Raw genomic sequence first — 24,130 nt, forward strand, 5'->3', positions numbered from 1 at the left:
TCACGCAACGTTTTCTCTTCCCGAAGTAACCTTATTTTTCTCATCGTTGCATTGTTTCTGTGGCTCCGGATAATTCGCTCGTTGTTAACTGCTTCCTTCGCAAACGAACAGCGTTGTCAAGACATGGAAGCACGACGATTGACGTTCTTCCGCGAGATGCTGCTTGGTGTCCATGCGTGTCTTAACCTCACAGACGACTCCGAACTACCGCAAATCTACGATGAATTCCGACACACGGTTGCTAACGCTGATCACTCAAAAGACCTAAAATATTGGGCAAATAATCATGGTGATGGCATGCCGACGATGTGGCCCCAATTCGAGGTTCGTATACATTTTTTGAAGTTACCCATAAAGGCTACGGGCGGAGCAGATCAGACTGATGCATATGTTTTCATTACGCTAATGAGTTTTTTGGAATTCTTTTCGTATTAGTCCATTTTCTAGCCCGTAAAGACGAAATTCGAGTATTTAAGAAAATACGTTAATATTCGGTTCAGATTACTTCAATGCGTTGACTAATATAAACCACCATATAGAAATCTTAGGTAAACCTGGTATCAGATAGGCAGAGAAGATGTTCGACTCTTACTTGAGATCTGTTCACTGAGTTACTCACATAGGTTGGTGTTCTACTGTGAACCTTCGGGAACGTGATCATGTTGTCAAAAGCTCAGCGTTCGAAAGATAGTTTTGCCGAGATTGCACAGCTCTTATCCACCTTAGTAATAGCTACCTTATAATCTTAAACAGCCAAATATGAAGTTTGTCCGTTTCCAATGAAGCGCACATAATCATAGAAGATTGTTTACCTCTGTCCCCATCAATCTTCGCAGAAATGCGCTCCACGCAGAGAGCCGAACACTGGAAATGTGCTCTATAGCTTAAAAAACTAAAAAATGGTAGTTAATGACATCACCATCTTAGCAATAAAACATTGTCCTTGTAAGTCCGTTCAGCGTCATAGTCTATCTGTAAAGATATATTAAGAGAACTGCATGAACATGCACGTAAAAACTAGCATTTCAACAATTTCTGTATTTTGTGTGAAATCCCGTACGCATGAGCGCCATATATCAGATGAGTCAGCTGACTACTCAACGCTACGTAAACAAGCTACCCTAAAGCTGTTTATTAATACTGATTGTCAAAATCGCTCCGATGATATTGCGATAAACGTCCGATCTGCGTCCACCATCGTTAATTTCTTTCAAATTCATTTTGTCTACTGTTATCGATCATTCCGTTGATGTGCAATTTACCACTGTTTATGGTAAGGTCATATACAGCCAATTTGTATCAAAATAAAAAATTCATATAGGGATTAAGCGAGGGTTCGGATTATCTAATAGTGTGACGCCTTTAGGTTAAGGCCACGTATCTATCTCGCTGCATTTACCGCAGTGTGCGCTGTCCGCGCGATCTACTGTTTATATCGCCTTCACTTTCTCTTTTCTAGTTTGGTTTCCTACACAAACACACAGATACACGGATACGCACAGAGGGGTCTCTTGCTTGATAGAAGTTTTGCAGTTTTATATCGCTCGTTAGTATTTCCACTAAGAAGATTACCTTTCCGCATTTCGACCAACCCGGGACCTTTTTCGTTTTTATCTAAACGAACGGATGTTTGTTTTCTGTGTTCTATTTTTGCTCTTTATGAATGGTCATTTCTCCACACCTGTAATATATCATAACACACGATTGGTACTGTGCTGCTATTTTAGTTTTCGATATTGCAACAACACGCTTGTGAATGCGACGTAGCATGAAATGTGTTTGCCTGGTTGCTTAAGGTCATCTCGTTACCCTAAATCTGTCGGATTAGTGTTCCGAGTTCAAGAACTGATTAGTAGCGCGGGCAATGCAAGAAAAAATCTTCAATTAAATTGAATCTTCACGCGGAAGGCGCTTGATGAAAACTGAAAAATCAATCATCTAAATACACAAACGTACGAGACAGAAATTTCAAACTAATGATCGTAGCTTTTCAAGTGTAACACGTATCTTAACTCTAGCGTAGCTGATAAACGCCTAGTAAAAAAAAACTAGTTTGCCGTCGGCAGGCGTATGGCGGCACCTTAGCAAAGGAAAATAAATTGGTGTTTATAATATAAATTTAACGCAATTAGAGTGGTAAACTCTGTGTAAGTTCCATTTTTTTTTTGCTGTAACAGAGAAACAGATGAAAGAAGAAAGCGGCTACGGTGGAGGAAAGGTCGGTAAAAAAAATGAAGGGGGTCGAAAAAAATCGAATTTTGTCAGATACAATTGTCAAGGCAAACTGTTGTTAGGCAGCGGAAAAGCCAGGGCCGAAAAAGTCGTCAGAGATGAAAGCCAGGGTAGTACGCACGAATCGATACTTAATAGTTTTTCCTAGTAAAAATAAGTACGATTCATATTTTCAGTAATGAGACGATTCTAAGTTTTAGCTAACGTGAAAAATTCCAGGTCGGAAACAAAAATACAAGATTTCTTTTTGAACTTATATGAAAAGGACTGACGACCCTGAATCACCAGGTATCTAATAAGTTTTAATTGATTCTCATTCACCTCGGCCATTTAGCTACTACCAAACATAGTTAGACAGTTTTAATTTTCACCAGTAACGTAAAGTTGTATATTTTCATTGGTTTCTATCCACTCATGTTTCAATTTACTATTGGTTCGTTAACTAGAGTTGTTGCCTCTATGAACGGTCCATAAGAAATAATTTTCCACATCTGTTCATAGCTCCCGATCTAGCTTGCGATTCTCCCATTATTGGCATACTTCATTGCCACGGCCTTTATATCGATCTGCTGTAATACACGCTTTTAGAGTTTTCGTCGTTTTGTCGCAATACTACCCTATCACGTTGACATTGTACATTCGCAGTTCTTAATCCGTCTCTGTTCTGACAATCTTTAATTTTTTTTGATGTTATTGTTACTTTCTTTGTCGTCTTTTGCGTTGTTTTTTGAAATTATTTTTTTCGATTTTTCTCTGCTTGTGTTATTGTTTTTATGTGATTTTCATTAATTACTCGGCCTGCATCGTACCCGGGCTGCGCGCGCTGTTTCACCCGTCACGATTCCAAACTGCGATGATGTATATGCCATTCAAACCATCAACAACAACAACCAACGTCCGATCGCTTCGCCGTCTCTGTGTGTCCTTGATTCGTTGTCGCCGACCTGACGCAACTACCTCCCCCGTTCTCCTTGTGCCCCACGTGTGCGGCGGCGGCGGTCGCGCCAATCTCCGCTCTACTCCAATACGTCTTCAACGGTGTCGATACGGTGGAAACCTATGCGGCAATCTGCGCGGTACAATGGGGTCGAACCTCGATGCCAATCGAAAACTAATTGATTAATGATGAACGATACGATCATTACGATGAATCGATGGAAAAACAACAACAACGAAAAAACTTATATATACCACCAATGTCGATGCTGCTGTACAATAATGCTGTTGTCTGTTCAATCGGCGAAAAATAAACTACTGTGGGGACGATGGGTTATACCGCCATAATCCATCGATATCCGATGGGATTTCCGCAAAAAACATCCTGTCGACTGGATATTTACGATACGGCGACCGCTATTATTAATTTTGTAAAAAAAAATACTCTGACATTCACCACGGTGTTGTTATCATTATTTGAACGCAACTGATCAACAACCGTTCACCCATTAATTGAGCAGGACTATGTCGAGGAATTTCGAGACATTATACGTGACAAAGGAGCAAAAAAAGGATTCTCCTCGGTAGATGGTGGAATTATGCTCGTCAATCAGCAGCGAATTAACGACGATGTCCCTGTACGAATACTCTCGTAACATCAGCAGCCAGATAGGACCAAATATTTAGTGGAAAGCCAAGTTGATTCATTCTAATCTAGGCCTCTAAAGCTGAGGTGCCTCATCGTTGCTTGATTGATTCGGGCATAACAAACACAGCGGTAGCTCCTGACTCACACATATACAAACACCCAACGCACTGGTGGAGGTTGCACCTAAACAAAGACGGATCGTTGGACACTTTTGAACAAAGCACGATATAGGCGGCGCTGGTAGCAGTTACAAATTGCCGATGTCGCCTCGTTTGGTTTGTGGTTTCAGCTTTGTACGTCGGTTTCGACCCTGCAGTTCCGATGTGAAAAGCACAAGTTGATATTGGGCAATATTATGGCTACGGGGAACTTCATGGGTAAAGGAAGAGGCATCTGTAACACAACGCTACACCGTGAACTCTGTTCTTAAGTACTTGACCCACTAATTCATCTACCGCATTTGACTAGTTAAACAGATGTGTATGGCGCTGAATAATTTGGGAAATTGTTCGACTTTAGGACAAATGTATATTGTACTTGAAGGAGCAACAGTTGCATAGATAATAGTTATGCGGTTTGAAGTCTGGATCACAGTCACATTAAGATTCAATGCTTATCGAACAAAACCTAACAACACATTGTCGTTTATTAACATCCTTGGCACAAATAGACCCCAAAGCTGAGAGCTTTTGCATGTCATGTATACATTTCAGCCTTCTACCCTCTTTAAGGAATCTCTTATCTTCAATAGGCGGCCTGTTAACATTTATCCGTTGCACTATGAAATAACAACGAAATATGAGAGTGCTTAGATTATCTGGTTTGTCACATTAACATTATTAACCATTATTAACAAATATAGGAGCGTATCTTCTATATCCCATTAATAATGGCCATAGTTTAACGACTAGATTACCCTATTCAATCAGACTACGTTAGATAATTTTGTTTGCCGAATTCACTAACCGTTTATTTTCCAAAGCCGTCTTGTGTTTAACATTGTCCATTTTGCCAATCCGCACCGTATTCCTTCAGGACTACATCGAGAATCCTACCGCAACGAATAAAAAGAAGGTTCCAGCCGCATCGGCTCCCTCAATAAAGAAGAACACTGGTAATAGCCAAGCTGTTGAGGCAAAGATGAACTCGGCCAACCGCCAAGCTCCGACACCTGGAAAACCTTTGTCGGAACATGAAAATGTCAACGGGGGGTCCAACGGCACCTCCAGTCCTACGAAAGAGTCCCGATCATCGAATCAGGCTTCTCCCGCAAACGGCGGTAACCCATTCGGCGAAGCAGATGAGTGGGAAGAAGAAGATTCGGAAGGTAAACAATTAATCAGAACTTCAAATTGCCATCGTTTCACTAATGTGAACTGAGTGTGGTACTTTTTTTGAACTTAGTATCATTTGAAAAATAATTAGGGAACGTTATAAAAGTGATAGAAGTTGGAGGTAGTTCTTCATAGTAAGTTTGTACATGTTACGGCGAGAGAACATTTCCAATAAACATCTCAAACGTATGGTTACATTTATGGCCAAATTTAGGATCGATCAGCAAAATAGAGCCTGACATCTTGTTATGGGACAGATATGATCCGACGTTTCGCATGCCCATTTCACTCGTTCTGAGAGTAATAGTGATTATCACCTATATAGGAACCCCTTTTTTGTTTGATAGGAACGTAACTTATCTGGTAAACGGTTCTAGCAAAGATTTTCTCCTTTCCTCTCTCATCATAATAGAATGTGCTCCATTAACCTACCGTGTTGTGTATTCTTTTCCTATTTATAGTTCTACCAGAAGTGGATGACGGCCGACCTGGTGTTCCCGTACGAGCGCTGTACGATTATAAAAAAACAGAAGATGACGAGTTGTCGCTAACTCGAGGCGACCTGTTCGAGAAACTCGAAGACGAAGACGAGCAGGGCTGGTGTAAAGGCCGGAAGAACGGCCGCATAGGACTTTATCCAGCAAACTATGCCGAACCCATCTAAATTAAGGAGAACCGAGGACATATGAGAGAGTTATATTAAAATCAAATCTATGTTCGACTACTGGGGAAAACGACTACAAATAGCCCTCTGTCTTTTTGCATCGAATTAAAAACCTGCCAGTCCTCGATGACCTCTAAGCGTATAGCAACGTTTGCATCAAACAGAAGTGTAGTTATAACCACGGAACTACACATGATACAGGCCCAACAATTTAGACATAAAACCAACCCTTACTAGCCGGGCAAGAGGTTGAAAAAAAAATTGCATACAGTCCAACTGAAAAAATGCGTAACACCTATGACTGTTCTATGATTGATTCATTAATTTCCAGATAGTTGTGCTTTTACCGTAGGTGGGTCCAAAATCATTTCTAAATTTGAGGTCTACAGTTTGTGTATCAATCGCAGTTGAACAATTGATGCCAAGAAGACATAATACCACTTTAAAATCAGGTGGTGACATGTGATTATAAAGTGGAAACGATAAATGTGAACGCGATAAGATATTGTTATGATGAGGAAGATAAAGAGAGCTAAGCAGTACCTCGCTAGTTTGTGCATTCTTTGCGTCACCAGTAACAAAGTCTAGGGGACTAAACCACAGAGGTTAATCATGGTTACTTCTTCGTTCGCATAATGAAGAAAATTAGGTTATTCATGGACATAACCCATTCAAAAGAGGGGGCCTAGACATATTAACATAGTGTGAATGGGCCAAGGGGCTTCAGCCGTATTCCGAATCTCCAAGATGAGCCTGATGATATGAATTGGCACGTCCGGCTGTATAGTTTTAGGTAAAGAACAAAAAAGGCGCCACAATAGGCGAACCTCGAAGCGATCCTCCACACGACGGCCAGTTGTAGAAACAAAGTGTAGCACCTGTCGCGTGCTGTTGTAAGAAGAAAAAGTTGACACTACCATGTTATATGCCCACTAACCTAATACTGTCCATATTATTGACATTGATATGAATTATAATGAGGGAGTTCGTACGAGACTCTATAATTATACTTAAGGATTATTGAACGACTCTAGAAACATAGCAACGAAGCTACAGAAGTGCTGAAGTAGTGAGAAAGAGAGAGAAACGGGTGTATTGAAACTGCAAACGTACAATATAATTACGCGGATGTCATCTGCAACCGATATCGCAGAGTTGTGGAACTGTCGACTTGTGGGCCTTGAGTACTGAAGATGAAGCTTCGTTGAAATAAATTACTCCGCTTGTAAACTTCCTACTAGTAACAAAATCCATTGCAGGAGATTTTGTATGTTAGGGCGGGGAAGGTGCGATGAGCTAAGCGATTCGTCCGATTCTGCCAGCAAGATGATGAGTGGATGAGCAGAATGAAAAGTACGGAAGTAGTTTTCAAGTGAGATGTGATTTCTAGGTCCACTATTTTGGAAAAGCTTAGGTTTAATAGTAAAACAAGCTAATAAGCTATAAATAACACTTAACACCCTCGTTATCGCTTAGCCGACTTACAGGACATACAAGGCATTTGAACAGTTAAAGCGCGCAATCACTTTAAAATGTTGCCCGGGAGCACGCCATGTTGCCACTTAGATTCGTGTGACTGCTATGCTTACTATAACTGCCTGTTCTCAACAAATGTGACTCCAAGCACAACTAAATGTTCGCCCCAGCCTATAGAACGACTACTACATATATATATATATATACACTCTCAGCGACAGATGTTGGATAAAACACATTCTACGTCAACGAGGCAATGTCAATAAGTACGAACAAATTGGGGACCTAAGCCGAGAGCGCACACGAAAGCAATTTCAGATGTTTTTCTTTGCTGGCTTATGTCCATGCAGAAGTACGATGTCGCACCCCATTCTTGCTGAATTCTCCCTCCGACAATTTTCAGCCGATAAGCTGAAGCCGTTAGCGTAGCGGACCTTATTACGTTTTCATGTAAAACATTTCATGTTGACCGATGAGATGCGAATGGACCGACCGTGATGTTGATACAGTAATTACGTGACATGTTTAATTACTAATAAACAAATTGCATGATGTTCAGGCGTCTACAGGATATAAAAAGAGATATATAAATCTATAAAAATATATTAGGAACATTAATGCTTATTACCAGCGCGGTTGGAATCTTGGTGGGCGGGCTTTTTCAGGAAAAACTCCGCGTTCATCAAGAAGCCGATTCAAAAACACTGATGAAAAACAAACACACGTTTATAGGATTGAAGAGTCTAGAATATGGGAAGGGAAAGAATAGGACAACAAAAGTTCATCCTGATGAAAATTAATCGAAGTGGCGGCCCCGTTATCGAAGGCGGGGGGTGTGAGTTTTAACCGTGAGCTAGGTGTGATTAAAGGAATAGACTACAGAATGCAAGTCAGCGGTGAATGCACATTGCATTATGGGGTGCAATGGGAGCAGACTGTAAGGGACGGCGAAACCGACAAGGTTCCCTCTACAATACACAGTTACAAAAGGAACCTTGAAAGCCATTGATAACGATAACGAAAATGGTAATCGTGACGCTATTGTTCTGACGAAGAAAGAAGAAAAATGTAATATGTACACAAAAGACGAAAAGAAGCAATAGAGAGAGAGGGAGAGGAAAAGAAATAGCAATGGACTGCAAAGAGAAATAAAGAGGATGATATAATTTATTTGAGTTTAGTAACTGTTGTCATGTAGATTCCTAGGTAGTGGTGAAGATGATTGGTTGGTTACCGTCTTACTTGAAATTTTGATCTAAATGCAGGTTATGGTATTCCATGACGTTGTTGGCGAAATAATGAATCAAATAAGGATATATGATAAAAGCATTTAAAATGTTTCTTGGCTAAAATATTTTATTCTTTAATATCTTCTCATAATTACAGCAAAACTTGTCCTAGTAGTAAGCGAATAACAAGGCTCTAGTTTTATTACTTCTTTCTTTCTATGCTTGCTGCATCATACATTACGCGCAGAATACACGTTTTACATGAAGTGCAATAGCCTTCGAAGCTTGTAAACTTTCTTCTGTGTACAATATATATAGCGGCTTATCTTTCACAATCGAAATAAGCATTTCTTTTTCATGCTTTTGTTCCTATGATGTGTTTTTATGATGTATTCATACACAAACTACAGAGTTTCACTCGTCCACGAGGAATCCCTCAATTTCGAAATTGCTTGTGCTTATCGGTGAAGTTTTCGCAAAACTTTGCGATCGAATTCTGTGCATGAAAAGACAATATATCGCTTAAACGGAAAATAATCAAATCTCAGAATGTCTGGCAAGAGACATTTTTATCAGCAAATTTCTCGATCCAAGGATGTTTGATCGCCTCCTCAAGCGAAATACGATTTTTGGCCTCTTTAGCTAGCAGTTTAATAATCAAATCTCTCGCCAACTCCGACACATGGCTTGGAAAGCGTACTTCATCTTGACAAATTTTTCGGTATGTGTCCTCAGACTTCTCAGATTCGAACGGCGCGCTACCAGTCAAAAATTCGTACATCAAGATTCCAATACACCAGTAATCCACCTGTAATATTAGGAATTTGTTCCGAAAATGAAGCCACTGATCTGATTCGTTCGCCAAATAATAACAGCGATAATCAACTCGTGAGAACGACTGCTCCTTATTCGGAGTACATCGTTGACTAACTTACGTGAAATACCCGCGAATATGATTTGCACTGAAAGTGCTGATTTTTTTGTAACCTGGATCTGATTTCGCACTTAAACACTTATTGATTCAAAAACCTACCCTCTGGTCATACTCCTTTCGCTGAACCATTTCTGGGGGCAGATAATCTAGCGTTCCACACATCGTCTTTCGGCGACGCGACGGAGCATGTACACTCCAGCCGAAGTCAGCTATTTTCAGCTCGTTGTTGACGCCAAGTAGTAAGTTTTCTGGCTTGATATCCCTGTTGTTGAAGAACACAATAGAGTTAGAAAAAATGCCAGTCAGCTTTATCGCCTTGGATGTAAACCAGGTGAGAGCGGAGAACAAGGCTAAGATTATCCTTAGTACTCTTTCGGTGCTCTTTACTATAGCGCTAACAAGTTTTTACGATTGTTGTTTGTACGATTGTTCTGATGTTCCCACCAAAATTGTTTACCAAAACTTTTAGTTAAATAAATCTAGCATTGATCCGCTGGAGCTTTGTCCCGCTTAGAGGTAAAGTCATGTATGCATGTCCTGTTAAATAGCATTATGCGCTCCACTAGATGCCCCTGATGCATATCAATGGTAGATACAGTAACACAGAATAAATTAATAATCCGGGTGTAATTAAAACGAAATATTTTTCCACAAATTACTTTGACGTAGAATGAGAGCTCCTGCGCCCAGAGACGGAGGAAGCCGCAATAAATTGTAAACGAGTGCAAGGCAACTCAAATTTTTTCTTGATTTTATAACCGAATATTAAACATGTTGCAGACTAGATTTGTGTAGAAGTATGTATGGATGTGTTAAAGCAACTTAACAAAAACTTACCGATGGATAACACCTTTTGCATGACAGTAGGATAGCGCTCGGATCATCTGGTACATGAGCGTGGCCGCCTCTGTATCATCCAAGCGTCGCTTAGGTTTATTTTGGATGTACTGTAAAAGTTTGCACCAGACACATTATATTTATTTAGATATATGTGTTTAGGGCAAACAACAAGTAGTTGTGACGGTAATGGTATACAAAAACAGTAAGCCTTCTTTTAAAAGGTATACTCTAAATAGTCGTTAGTTGTTTTTTAGAGATCATTGGAAATAATCAATAAAGGGCTGTGTCGCAGCTACTTTTAGAGTGTTGAATCTAATATGGATCTGAAACCTGTTTTTACTTTAAAGAGCTCTCCACCAGGCGCAAACTCAAGCACAAGGTAGATTTTTCGATCATCCCAGAACCATCTGTACAAGCAGAGAATGTTCGGATGACGAAGATGCATCTGGATTTCAATCTCGCGCTTGAGATTGTACTCGCATCGATTACGTATGAGTTGGTTCTTGTGCAATACCTGTGTAAGAAGATAATCCAACATTTATAAAGCATAATATTAGAGGAATATCACCACCAGTTAAGTAATCAGAACAATGTTAGAAGTTATTAGAAGCTAGAAGAAGTTATAGAAATGAGAGTGCATACGCCAAAATTAAACTCCAAAAATAAACTAAATTCCAAAATTATTTACAAAATAAAACGCTTATATCTTTTTGTTTGCTCCAAAATTGCTTTCTTTATGACAAACATAATATAACGAAAACCCATCTTTTGTTATTATAATATCGCTATTCAAAATACCCTAATGTTAGGTAAACACTAAAGGGTTTAACAAAAGACTTAGCACACAGTGTTAAATTTAATGCAGTCGTACGTGATAAAATATAACAAATGATAGGGTATGGAAATCGGCGCGCATTTACTTAAAACATTTCTGAATGCTACTTACTTTCAGTGCAACTATGAAGTGGTCAGTTTTTCTGCGGGCAAGGTAGACATTGCCAAATTTTCCCTTGCCAAGTGGACGCCCGATCTCAAAATCGTCAATTGTGTGGAAACGACAACCTGGTGGGATGCTGTGCGGGTCGCATGTTGGGGGGTATGTAGGAAGATAGCCTGGCTTGGAATCTGTACCCCAGTAAGGAAACGAACAACACGTCAACATAATCTTTCTTATATTAAGATCATTCTTTAACAGGTCTTGTCTTGCACTGAAATTTCACAAGCCGGCGGTAAGGTTTTAAGGCCAAGGTAATCTTTTTATGCAAGTGTCGAATTAAGAATTTGTTGAAAACAGTTTTTGAAAACTCATTTAAAGGACCATCCATCGCTTCGATCTATTCATTATATTTAACTTTTAGTTCACGTTAAATTTTCCGCACATTTTATTTTCAGCTGATTATGTGCAGTCTCTGCGTAGAATCCAGAATTAATCTTAATTTTCTTATTATAACATGATATCACGATTTAAAATAAGCTGTAGCCAAGTTTCAAGTTTTCTTCAGTATGAGAACTTCAGTTGTATTCAGGAGGAAGAAAAATAGATGCCGGGTAAATAACAAAAGTTGGGTCTACTCCACATTTCAGTACGTTTGTAACAATCATACTACAAAGCTACCTAATATCCTAACATCAACCAAAATCACAAAACACCTTAGATAATCTTACTCTATAACATCATACAATCATAGACAAATGTGAAATGTTCATATATTTTGTTGTATTAAAAAAAATACTTAATATATGCAATATATCAGCAGCCAATTACAGCGCAAGTTGTCTAATATTATACTTTCAACTATCAACTATATCACTATTGATAGCACAGGCAAATTGTAAAAAGATAGGACAACAGTTTTGAATATACCTTTTTTCGGATCGTCATCTTCAACTGTTTCTTCTAAATCAGATATGCTACTTGAAGAATCCACGAAGTCAGCAGACTCCTCAAGCCTAAGTTTAAGTGAAGCTTCCGAATCCATTACTTTGCTATATAGCCATACACATATAAAGCTTAATTGAGTCTGCACACATGACCAGTGAATTCGATCAAAAATCTAACCGCCATTTCTAACCAAAAACTTGAGTACAGTTGGCGCGGAATTTGAAACCACAGAAGCTACTATAGAAGGTTCGTTAGCAGGTCGGCGCGCCTGAAACTATCACGCTTTCGAACTAGAATCAAGGCGAAAAAATAAAGAGGGGAAATGCGTTTTGGGAACTGGGCAATGTGTTTTTTATTGGCGCAGTTCCAATTATAGCTAACGAAGTTTGTTTGGCGGGTAGTATACAAGTTGAGTACAATATTTTTATTTGTTGCGCAAAACCCGCACGTTAGCTAGCAATATACCCTGAAGGCCAAATATCAACACAGTTATATGTAGGTAGCAAACAATGTTTTACTGCTGTACAAAAAGCAGACGTTGAGCAAATGAGGAGATTATTTTTTAGTTCAGGCACCAAAGTTCTATTAATTAATGTACGTTGTTCGATCGAAATTGATCGCCATCGGGTCTATAAATCACAGAAAAACGTTGCGTGAACAACCGGCAAAACTATATATAACCATGATGATCATCGTCATTGCAATCGCCAACGTCGTTCTCTTCATCATTCCCCACCACAACGGCAACGACAGCTTTCTAAAAAAATAAAAATACTTAATACGCAGTGATCGTTACATACCTTCCAGCTAATTATCGACGTTGCACCTTTAAATTAGCGGTGCTTGAAGTCCCAACTTTTTTTTTACGCAACACCAAATCAATGCAAGCTAGTTCATTTTGGTAATGTTAGTCGACGATACTTAACATTAGTAATATAGGATTCGTGATCGCATATTTCCTACGCAGGCTGCAAACCGCACATATACGCAATGATCTGTTCTAAATAAGCTCTGATTAAGCTTCTACCGGATGGACTTCCTAACGTTTTAAATTCTTCTTAAGTGGGAGGTGGTTACACTCGTAAATAAGTACGAGCGAAAGACGAGTCAAAAACTTGCTCGTCTGTCGGTAACTAAAAGTTGTTAAAAAAAATATGGTACTAAAAGTTGGAGCTGTACGACGACACAATTCCAAATTCATCGTGCAAAGACGCTGAAAAGTCGAAAAGAAATTGAAGCTATAATAAAAGTGGCCTTACCTTTATGTGCCGCATTATGCATAATATATAACAGAAACGGTGCGAACAATGAGAAGGCCACGTTATTTCCTCAGCTCTAGCTAACACAGCGGACCTGTAAAGGCACCTATATTTTTAATACCTACATATGAACTAAATAAAAGCAATAATTTATTCCAGTACATTCACACATATTTACATGTCTTTGTTCAACTATTTGTGTGTTCTTTATTCGCCATTCCATGAACAATCCTGTGGTGTCGGTTACTACCATCTTATTCTGCGGTAACTTAAAATAGACAGCAATATAATTTCGGTCACGGAACTACCAAACATGTTTATTTACCAATAACCTCTTCCTTGCGATTGGCTACCAAACAAGTATTTTAGTTCTCATTTTACTATCGCATCTGGTTACGCGGGGATGCCGGCTGGTGGAGATAGAGTACTGGTAAGTTCAGCAAATTCCTAAGTAACCTGCCTAAGTAACTGAAAAAAAAAGCTTTTCTTTCAATATTGCTGCAGATTGACATCGCGACAGCATGTAGAGATTTCAGGCGGAAATTATTAAGCAAAACGGCTACAAGCACCGCGACCAATTAATATTTGATTCCACTGCAGATGAAACCGTCACCTCCTGTCGCATTTGATAGTAGCACTTTGCTCTAGCTATTCCTTTTCATGTCTATATAGATCTATATGGCTAACTTCTAACGAATGATTGTATCTATATTATTGACGGCCTTCGAAAGGACAATGTGCGACGCTTCCATCATTGTACAGGCATATAGATACACATACATACATAACGCGTTCACGCAATGTTCAGCAACGCTAAAAGCATGACAACCTACATCAGGAATTCATTGAGTAATATCAATCCAATGCAATGCATTGCACGTTAGTGAAAGATGTCAGACAATACTGCACTTGAATCTTGTGTAATGTCTCAATATGAAAGTCGTCTTTATTCACGAGTGGAAAACCAGACTAACGAAAAACGACGGTTTAAAAGCTCAATATACTCAATGAACACCTTGCATTTTTAACCTGCTTGCTCTATTAAGGTCTGATAACAATGCATACATTTTCAATTATATTTGTATATTGTCTTCCACTTCTTATTGTGTATTCTTAAAGTTGCGATGGCCAATTAAAAGATGGCCATTTATTATCTATTCACAGAGACGCTGCTACATCTCACAACATACATACAGATCCATTTATCATAAAGAACATGTAGCACCTTCCAGTCTCCTTACTCATGTGTTTCAATCTTACATGCGTTTTTTAAGGCTATCTCTAGATAGCTGTTCTACTTCATCGTCATATGAAAATCAGCCCATAAACTCAAAAGCGCTACGGCACACACCGATAACGTAGGGCCATGACAATCGCATATAATCGCAGATTCACACCGGCGAGGATCAAGCGACATGCCTTTGATAGGTACATGCCACTTATGTATTCACTGTATTTGTCTTAGTTACATATAAAATACGATCTGGAACGAAGCAGCGCATAGACGTCGGCGCAGCTTTAATAAGCATGATGGCCTTAAATTGCGTTGCCATACCTGCTTATTGTTGAGGGACACACTTCAGTAGCAAATTAAAAGAGCTATATGTTTCGTTTACCTCTATACTTCATTATAACTTTCGCCTGTTAGAAGGTTCTCCTGTAATTGGTCTAGGGTTTCTTTTCCTTCGGGGTACGCGGTCACCACAGCTTGATGAAATTCTTGCAGCACCGATTCCATGGGTTCAGGCATTTCAATCGTACCAAGCTATAATAATAAAAAGGAGAAACTGATTGTCTTACTCAAATGTCTTTAAAAGTTTAAGGAGCTAAACGAATATAAGAGGAACTGAATATAAGAGTAAACAACTCCGCTAGTACTCAGTAAGCTTGTGATTAACAAAACAAGATACGTATCGTTTTGGCTTCGATTCTATTCGATTTCTTCAGCCTGCACCAACTGAACTTCGAAATTCCTTAATGTCTCGACTTTGTCTTCGACACATAAGCTTCAAATTTGCCCACCCCATATTTAAAACCTTTATTAAGTTGACAATAACACATAATTGAGGCCTTCACCGTCATACGTAATTCTAGAAGCGACTGAGCATAACTACTCACCAACGGAACGGTAATTGCACGGTGTACTATGCGATGCTCGTAAAGGAATTGAGCAATAAATCGGTTTTTGCGCACCATCTGTGCTAGCACTTGAGTCGCTTCGCACCATGATTCCATTAATAGGGATTGGACTTCATCGCTCTGCTGTTTGTAGATTGAAGGCATCTTAAACCTGTTGCTCCTATTGTTCTTATGGAAGCCACAGAACACCCATAGTACCTGTATCGAACACGCAAGCGCCATGCGGAATGGTGTAGAATCCTCCACATTCACCTATATACGTAGGTGAATGTGGAGAGAGAGAGAGAGAGAAAGAGAGAGAAAGAGATAAGAGAAACAGTAACACAACATAACATGCAAATGTATGAAAGTGTTGGTTAAAGTAAATTGTTGTGAAGTATAAATCATTTGTCTAGCAAAATAGTTTAGGGACTTTAATGAAACTAAAAACTGAGGTTGTTTCAAAATTTAGTTGACCTAATAAAAAGGTTTCTAGATACTTTAATAGTAATAATAGTAGCGATTGGGGCTATCCCCGCAATAGCGCACTGGGTAATTTGTTTGTCAGCGAGAGACTTGGTAGCCTGAATTGATTGGCAAAAAAAATATGTTGGCAGGAGCCAATCGTCCGAAGCAATGCCCAGCGGAGGTGCCATATGTAAAACATGAAACATTTACTTGGTAATGGATGGGATTACCAGATATATGTCTAATTTTATGATATTCATACCTGAGAGAGTTTAATATTAAGACAAGCAAGGTGCATTAAAGCTTGAGCATCGTATATCTTAAATTGCGCTTTTTTAATCATCCATTCCGCAAGCGTTTTTGAAATAGCTTCCTGAACGTTCCTTGTATTTGGTACGATTAGTGAGTCGAATTCAGAAAAAAGGAAGTGCGCAGTATTGATGAGACGATGGTCCTGCGAAGCCTGGAAAGTGGTGAAAATAAATTTGCAAACACACGATCCAAAATAAACTATTCGCGGAGCATACTCTAATGAGCGAAAACTACCTAAAGATATTCGAATAAATCAAGTTGGATCGACTTCGGAAAAAGCCGGCTGCAAACCGCACATCTGCTGCTTAATAATGGTTGTCGTCGTCTCTTCTGTATCTTTTTTTGGTTTAGAGGCACCTTTCACGAAAAAGTTTGACTCTTAAAGAGAATCCTGTTTACCACATTGTAACTTTATAGGCGTTAGAAATACTTGGCAGAAGTCTGATACCTGTTCATGCTGGACCAGACAACAAAAGCTACCCTATTGGATTATACTTTCCATCCTGAATGTTCGATAACCGGTAAAGACGAATTCGATATAGGCAGAGCAGATGCAGAAGTAGTTCTGTATAATTATTTCGATAGGTAATCTATTTTTACAGTTTATTTATATTAAAACTGACCTTCATTTTTGGCAGCTCAGCACAAAACGTTTGCAATGAAAATTGCATCAATTCTTCATTTCCATCCCATAACTGAAAAGTAGATAAGACAAGCGAGTCTATTAGCATTAAAGTAGACGTATGTATGGTAAATAAAAATATATATATATATATATATATATTAAATTCAACGTGATGCCCTCCAAACAGCTAATGTGCGCGTCTTGTACGGTATAATTTTTAACCACACAATAACGTGCGGCGATTGTGACTCGGTCCCTATTAACTAATAATAATATTAGTTATAAGATAGGCAAGTAGTGTCAGCAAACCTGTGATATCAGTTTTGATCCTTCGGAGCTGTTAATAGTAGCTTCGTGATCAAGACGAGCTAAAATATTGAGGCAAGGCTGAGCCCACCGTAGGCGAGGGCAGATCGGTGCCACTTTTACCAAGAACGGCGTAACAACATCTTCCAAAGTCTCGAAATCGTTAAGCGCCCAACAAGTGATCGTGTTAACAGCAGCGTGAACGAATTCCCGTAAATCCGTATTCGCCTGCCGTGAAATGCCAGGCAGAATAACATTGCAGGAGTACGCCAGATGACAATTAAAATAAAAAATACATTGATATTCAGAAGCAATGAAGATCAGCGGTGAGCGAAGAGAAATCCACCTTATGCATTTTGTGGTTTAGCAGAAAAAAAAGTAAGAGGAGATAAAACGAACGAATGCTAATACGAGAAAAGATACAAAATATTTGACAATAGTCAAACCAAAGCGTAGAACCTGCAGCGAACTTCACGACAAACAAAATATTGCTACAATCGCTGATTTTTGTTTTATTATGTGTTCTAGAAAGCCTCGTCACTGCTCCTACCTCAATGTCATCGTCCACTAAGACTCTGTTAACGAAGTGTGTAACCTCACCACACGTCTGCATGTAGCACCTTTGCAGTGACAGGATTTTTTCGGGCTCCCAGCGCGTGTCTGGGTCATCATTCGCTAATCTGCAATAAAGGCCTACGAGTTGCATTAAAGGCACAACTGGGCATTTTGATAGAGGTACGTATACAGGGAGAACGATCATATGGAGCGCATATTGATTGGATGTTCCAATCATAGTTAATACCTAATGATTTTCTTAGCATATTGTATTCGTTTGTTTTTCTTTCCATTCACTGGCTGATAGAACCACGATTACCACGGTACGGTACACAAACGGATATTACCAATTTAAAGGGAACACAGCGAGGTGAACGATCTGCAATCTCAGTTTAACAAAATCTTAAGACAAGAAAACGTTCAGCACCAGTATCCTTAATTTTAGGACTTACAGTACGATGGAAACAGCCGCAAGGCTGTATCCAAATATCAATTTGTATCCATTGCCGCTGCCTTGAGTGAAGAGTTTCCTTCATATAGATAAATGCTACAGATATTATTCATTACCTGTTTATCGATCCGTGGACGATTTTAAGCCATGCGCAAAGACTCGGTGTAGGAACCTGAGCTTCAACATCTCGAAAATTTTTCTTTTTCGCCAGCGCTACTCGGATCTCAATGGCGGCCAGATTTGTCATTAACGTGATAAGGATATGGGTATCAGGTGAGGTGTCGTTCTGCGAAATAAAGTAGAATACTACCAATGAGAACACGAATATTTTGCATAATGTGCTCTTACTGCACTAAATTCATGCTGTCGGCAATTCGTCTATAGAACTTGCTTTTTACAAAAAAGCGAGTTTCGCATATAACGCTTGATGTCTCAATAGAGCTAAGGTCCCCCTCGACTTTCTGATCTGGATGCCTTTAAAAGCGTCAGCAATGGTAAATTCTGAACTGCATTACACCTCGTTAAATTTACTTATTCCTTAATAATAAAAAAATAATTATAATTTTGTTTACATTTGCCTATTCTATACTACGTGAAAACTTACTTAAATGTTGCAGCAGTAGAGTAACGTATAAAGGCTCCATCACTGCGTTTCTGTCGTCGACTAAATCGATAGATTTGGGTTTCGATAAAAGTATGCCTGTCTATGCATGCCTGCAGCCCCAATTCGACATAGGAACGTCGAACAAAAGTCGCTGAGGAAAAACCGTACGCGTTCTCCGCTTTATATATATCTATATATATATAGTAGCCTAGAAAAGTGCTGCTACCAGATTTTATATACATATTTCTTTTTTTTTAAAATGGGCACGTACCAGCCATGACGCGCCGTAACACTGAAAAAGGGCCGCAGCAAGATTGAGTGCTTTTCGTCGGATCTCACACGAAAGCTTGGACTGAAATATGTCACGCAGGGTCTTCCGAAATAAAATGGCATCTTCGTCTCTAACCGGAACACTCAGCAAGCCTTCTTCCTAAAAATAACATGCGATTACGACACATCCAAGCAGTCAGTCTTCTCCGATGATAATGTTTATATACCCGTTGTATTTGTCGTAAGATGCCCCCATGACAACACCTTTATGCTATTTCTATATTGTGGTTTTGTTGTAGCGTTCTTGATGTAGTGATATTTGTATATAGTAGTGATTATAAATGTGTAATCTAAAAAGTATTTCTTGAAATTAACGGAACTATACCACTTCTGCAGAGTGGCACCCACATTCAAGGCATTTGGTCAGTAGCTGTCTGCTGTTTGACACATTTCAGTGAATCAGCTGATGATCAAACCTGCGATACACTGATAGAGAAAAATCTTTTTTAACCAATCTAAAAATAATAACCTAGCCGACCATTCGCATACATAGAAATGCTTCTCCAAATTATACCGAACCGCAAACACCAAATTTTCGAACAGACCTCTAACGCTAATAAGAAGCGACGAGTTTGAACTAATGGCAAATAAAAAATACTTTCAGGTCTAGATTCACTTAACCTCAGCAAGAGTAATGAGAGCTTCAACAATAATTAGAAAACACGTCCACCTACTCATATCATAATTATAGTAATCATCTTACTTCTTGTGAAATATTGTTAAGTATGGCGGCTATCGATTCGCAAAGCTCGAACTTTTCTTCATTATGATTGGACTGCAGCTCAACCGCCAAGCGGTGTACACGGTCAAACACTGGATGGTTCATACTTATTTCACAGGCACTCATGATCAACAACAGCCACACGAGAACAACTCAGAAAGTGGCTGGACTACCGATTTTTCAAGCGCGGTTCGCAGAAAATCAACAGCGTAACATGCGTCAATTCCTCTCGTAAACACGAAAAGCGGTACTTGTAATACGCGTACAGACACGTACAGAACAGTACACGCGTCAACAGGCACCCCACACATACGTACGAAGTCGTTACTTTCAGCAATCTAACCTACATCAAATATCGATACATTTTTAGCGAAGAACACAAGAAGCGATCGCTAGTTTGTTTTGCTGGCACCGGTCCCTATCCATCAGAAACTATTTAATATATGTATAGCTTCGTTGTGCCGGGTAGCTCCGAGGCGCTAATATTATTGTGTACAACGAAAGTTGGCTGTATGGTAAAGCGCGCCACGGTATTATTATCGGGACTAGATGAAGAAGTTAAGCCACAATAGAGAGAATGTATTATAACGGATATTAACTAGAGAGATAAAAGAAATATGTTCGATAAAAGCTCATAATTATACCATCAGATGTACTATTTATTATATTGAATTTATCAATGAAAAATAGCGATTGTAATTTGTTAGGAACTCCTTATTCGCAGTTAGTAGGACAGGCTTAAATGATGTGGTACTTTTGGTAACTGGAAAAGCATGATTTGGTCGTTATTTTGGCATCTAGTCTTCACGGAAGACAATTCCGCGCATGGTGTTCGAAAAACTGCAAGCCCACAGAGGTCGAGTCGAAGTTCCGATGCTGTTTGATAACAAACCGATGTAAAGTGGCAATTATTTTAGCGTTCTTCAGTGTTCGCAGACCTTCGTGTGCTTCTGAAGCTGATCAGTTCCTAGATTAACAAGTTACTTTAATAGATTTGGTTTTTGTCGCGACAAGCATCGTGACACGAAATAGGGAAATATGTTCGTCACATTTCGTCCAGCGCCGGCAGTTTTATTGCAGTCATCCACGAATATGTTGCGCTTATGCTCATCGAGCTCTACTAACAAGAATGGAACTTTGGAGATGCCTGCTGAACTTCAGAAGCGACTGGAGGCTAATTATTCATCATCGTACCATCAGCCTCTAAATGGTCGCGTTTACGACCGAAAACCAATAAAATTCCTCTTGCAAAAAGGCAAGCAGTATTACTGGTGCGTATTATATTGCAGCTGTAGACGACAAGATATACCACATATGACTCTTACACTTTGTACAATACACAAAATATGCTGTATATAGGAGTTTTTTTGTTCACTTACGTATATTGTGGTATTTGCCCGATTCGTTCTCACCTAATATGACAAAGTAAACGACAATATCTATTATACTCATTGCAAAGGTATTATGTACCATAGACTTATCTATAGAATTTAGTTTAATAATATCCATATTTATACTTTAAATTCTCGAAAACTACTTTTTTGAAATATCATCGATATTCTTTTGCTGTGCCATGCTAACAACGAACCGCTATTTTAACATGGAATTTCTGTGTGCTATTAAAGTTTATTAACGATCTCTATTAAATTATTTGATGCATAAAATGCGTACCGTACCTCTTTCTATGCATACTCAGCAGCTAAATAAAACCCTTTATTTTTTTTACTGACTAAATAGAATTAGTTAGCATAGCATGTCACGAGCATCTCTGTGGACATAAATGCGATATAAACAGCCTTAAGTTTTCACCCCGATCATTTTTTCTTTTGCTTCATTTGGATGTGCGTTTCTGACCACAGGTGTACTTGCGGTTGGAGTCATAACCAGCCTTTCTGCGACGGAAAGCACAAAAATCCACACTATAAAATCTCGCTGAAACCGATTCGTATAGTGCCGGAAGAGACGCGTGAATACTGGCTATGCAATTGCAAGCAGACGAAACGGAGACCCTTTTGTGACGGAACCCACAAAACGCCCGAAGTACAAGAGACCCCTCGCGTGTATAAAAACAATTTCTAAATCGTTTTAGGACTGCTTCCATAAAGTACGCTCAACAGCAGCAGTTTCATAATCTAGAGGGATTTTTGTCTGACCCTATACTAGCCACGATGGTAAGAATATATTTGCCACTATGGCGAAATTGTAGATTAACATCGTGAAGGATGCTGTGTTATTTGGCTTCACGCATTCATGTCTTTTTATAGGAAGGGAAAAACGTAAAAGTAAGAGAAAGGCTATGTAATCTAGAAGTGTATGCCATATGGTATGTTGACAGTGATGTGTTCGTCTATGTAATAAATATTTACACGAAATAGCGTTTTCTGTCAGGTAGGTTTCTCCTCTCTGTATTCTAACCACATAGGGATAGGATGAAACAGGAGAACGTCAACGCACTTCAAATTATGAGAAGTTCAAATGTGTGTTACTGAAAGTATACGTTACTCAAGGAAGTCTTTTATTATCATGCAGTTAAGTTTGCTTATGGCCCTCAGTCGCAGTACTAGTACACAGCAGATACAAAATATTCTCTACCAGTGTCTCACATACGTATCCTTGTTAGTGATGCCTCCGTTTGCGATAATGGGGACCCTCTTTGGTGTATATGAGCTAGAACGTAGTAGACGTAATATTTCAAATGTGCACTGCTACTTTATGCATGACCTATCGCTGTGGCATAGCCCATAATTGCCATTATTTCACAGTAGAAACTGATTCATATGTTCATAAATGTGTCAAATAGAAAGTGGACTCCTCGCGGTGCAGTGTATGCTAGCTTAAGGAGACTTATTTTAAAAACTGCACGGCCCCTCGATCAGAGGTGGCCAATTAAAGGACTAGCCTACGCCATCTGTTACCTAACATCGGGATTTATTTTTGACGGATGACATTCATTTTAGCTTTCTCAAATAACAGAGATCCGTTTTTGTTAGTTAATTATCAGTGTTAGCGACCCCTAAAAAATGTTTCGGCACTTTTTTGGACTTGCGCAAACGCTATTACATTATATATGCACACTTTTTATAAGGCCATATGTCGATCTCTACTTTTTCATAGACACCGTGTTATAGAAAAAACCTTTGTTATAGAGAAATATGCGTTCTTTGTGGAATTGGTTGGCTTTGGAAGCCAATTGCTATGAACTCACCATCATTCACTAGCAGAATTTTTGGTATTTATTAATAACGTAACATACATTGCAATTAGTTTTGAAATTAGCATGAATTTTTGTTAATACAGCAACATACATAATTTTATTTTTGTATGCAAATTTCGCTATTAGATATCCTCCCTCGAGGCAGATGTATATACCTGTAAACGATTTACAAAAAAAAATGATTATATTATTTAAGTGTTGAGTTATTTTTAAAACAGTTTTGTTTGTCGTTGAACAACTATTTCATAAATCATGTGTGTTTCGAACATTATACAAAGAACTCAATAGGATTTCTTAGAATTCGCCAGACCAGGCATAGCGCGGTACGCCTCTTACTTCAAGAAACGCTCTCTTCAAACGTAGCTTTTTTTTTTTATAGGGACTGATTAACATGCACGCAGACAAACAGCCGTTGGCAGGTAAACACTTTTATTGCTCGGACAGGTTCTATCCACCCCTATTTTTATTAGGCCCACTATAAATAGATTACCTATGTATATATATTTTTTTTTTTGCAAACAGGTTGAGTGTTAACGCATAATACAAATAAGACTAGATTAAACTCCTATGGTATTCGCTAGGTACTGTAGGACTCTCACGCACAAAACCCTGAGTACCCGTATTGCTGAGCCTTGGTTCGGGACTACCTAATAATTAGCGGTAAGTGTATAATATTTCGCCTAAATGGTATAATGTCGAAAGCTCAAGGTCATTAAAATGCATAAGTCGATACAAGTGAAGCATACGTTTTCAGTTAGCGACATTTAGCAGACATGCAAGCGGAAATTACTGTAAGGAAAACAAAGATTAAAACAAGTTGGTCATTAGCTAACGACTCAGGGATGCATTTAATAGCCGTACATCCCGACTCGGTTTAGGAGTTTTTTTGTAGTAACCAACGTATAACATCTTAGTGAGTTCGAATAAAGGAGCTGTTACCTATGGCATCAATTACGGTTTCAACTTTACTCGGAACTAAATATATACGGAG

General features: G+C 39.0%; 4 protein-coding genes across 12 annotated transcripts in view; 2 read left to right on the top strand and 2 right to left on the bottom strand.

The window, feature by feature from the left end:
- Synd (protein kinase C and casein kinase substrate in neurons protein Synd) overlaps window positions 1-8,471 on the top strand; it is a 67,001-nt gene extending 58,530 nt beyond the window's left edge. For 6 of the 7 annotated variants that reach the window (XM_022851592.2, XM_086972755.1, XM_086972756.1 and 3 more), the window contains exons 4-7: window positions 112-324; window positions 3,690-3,806; window positions 4,853-5,144; window positions 5,613-8,471. In XM_022851592.2, the coding sequence (XP_022707327.1) occupies window positions 112-324; window positions 3,690-3,806; window positions 4,853-5,144; window positions 5,613-5,815 (825 nt within the window). In that variant the 3' untranslated portion in view covers window positions 5,816-8,471. The remainder of the gene's footprint in view (window positions 1-111; window positions 325-3,689; window positions 3,807-4,852; window positions 5,145-5,612) is intronic. The other variant, XM_022851593.2, reaches the window with a different exon arrangement.
- A 136-nt stretch (window positions 8,472-8,607) lies between these two features.
- LOC111271047 (aurora kinase C) lies at window positions 8,608-12,360 on the bottom strand. The gene is made up of 6 exons (XM_022851597.2): window positions 12,159-12,360; window positions 11,241-11,419; window positions 10,635-10,808; window positions 10,292-10,401; window positions 9,554-9,716; window positions 8,608-9,328 (listed from the first exon to the last, which is right to left on the bottom strand). Exons 1-6 carry the CDS (start codon window positions 12,271-12,273, stop codon window positions 9,065-9,067), a joined length of 1,005 nt encoding a protein of 334 aa, XP_022707332.1. The 5' UTR covers window positions 12,274-12,360; the 3' UTR covers window positions 8,608-9,064.
- A 1,224-nt stretch (window positions 12,361-13,584) lies between these two features.
- Neurochondrin (neurochondrin) lies at window positions 13,585-20,431 on the bottom strand. 3 transcript variants are annotated; one of them, XM_022851599.2, is made up of 9 exons: window positions 19,908-20,431; window positions 19,146-19,304; window positions 18,387-18,556; window positions 17,815-17,944; window positions 17,268-17,492; window positions 16,957-17,028; window positions 16,284-16,484; window positions 15,554-15,772; window positions 13,585-15,200 (listed from the first exon to the last, which is right to left on the bottom strand). In XM_022851599.2, the coding sequence occupies exons 1-9, from the start codon at window positions 20,049-20,051 to the stop codon at window positions 15,054-15,056; spliced, it is 1,467 nt and encodes a 488-aa protein (XP_022707334.1). In that variant the 5' UTR covers window positions 20,052-20,431; the 3' UTR covers window positions 13,585-15,053. The 3 variants fall into 3 exon arrangements, with proteins under 3 accessions (XP_022707334.1, XP_022707333.1, XP_086828880.1); XM_022851598.2 differs by having other exon boundaries at window positions 15,554-15,826; window positions 19,908-20,429; XM_086972754.1 differs by having other exon boundaries at window positions 15,554-15,826; window positions 20,273-20,428.
- Window positions 20,432-20,723: 292 nt separating this feature from the next.
- Window positions 20,724-22,297, top strand: LOC147752044 (uncharacterized). Its single transcript, XM_086972753.1, has 2 exons — window positions 20,724-21,196; window positions 21,785-22,297. Exons 1-2 carry the CDS (start codon window positions 20,964-20,966, stop codon window positions 22,002-22,004), a joined length of 453 nt encoding a protein of 150 aa, XP_086828879.1. The 5' UTR covers window positions 20,724-20,963; the 3' UTR covers window positions 22,005-22,297.
- The last annotated feature ends 1,833 nt before the right edge of the window (window positions 22,298-24,130 follow it).

Source organism: Varroa jacobsoni, unplaced genomic scaffold (assembly GCF_002532875.2).
Source record: "Varroa jacobsoni isolate VJ856 unplaced genomic scaffold, vjacob_1.0 contig00294, whole genome shotgun sequence".
In the NCBI taxonomy this organism is placed as follows: domain Eukaryota; kingdom Metazoa; phylum Arthropoda; class Arachnida; order Mesostigmata; family Varroidae; genus Varroa; species Varroa jacobsoni.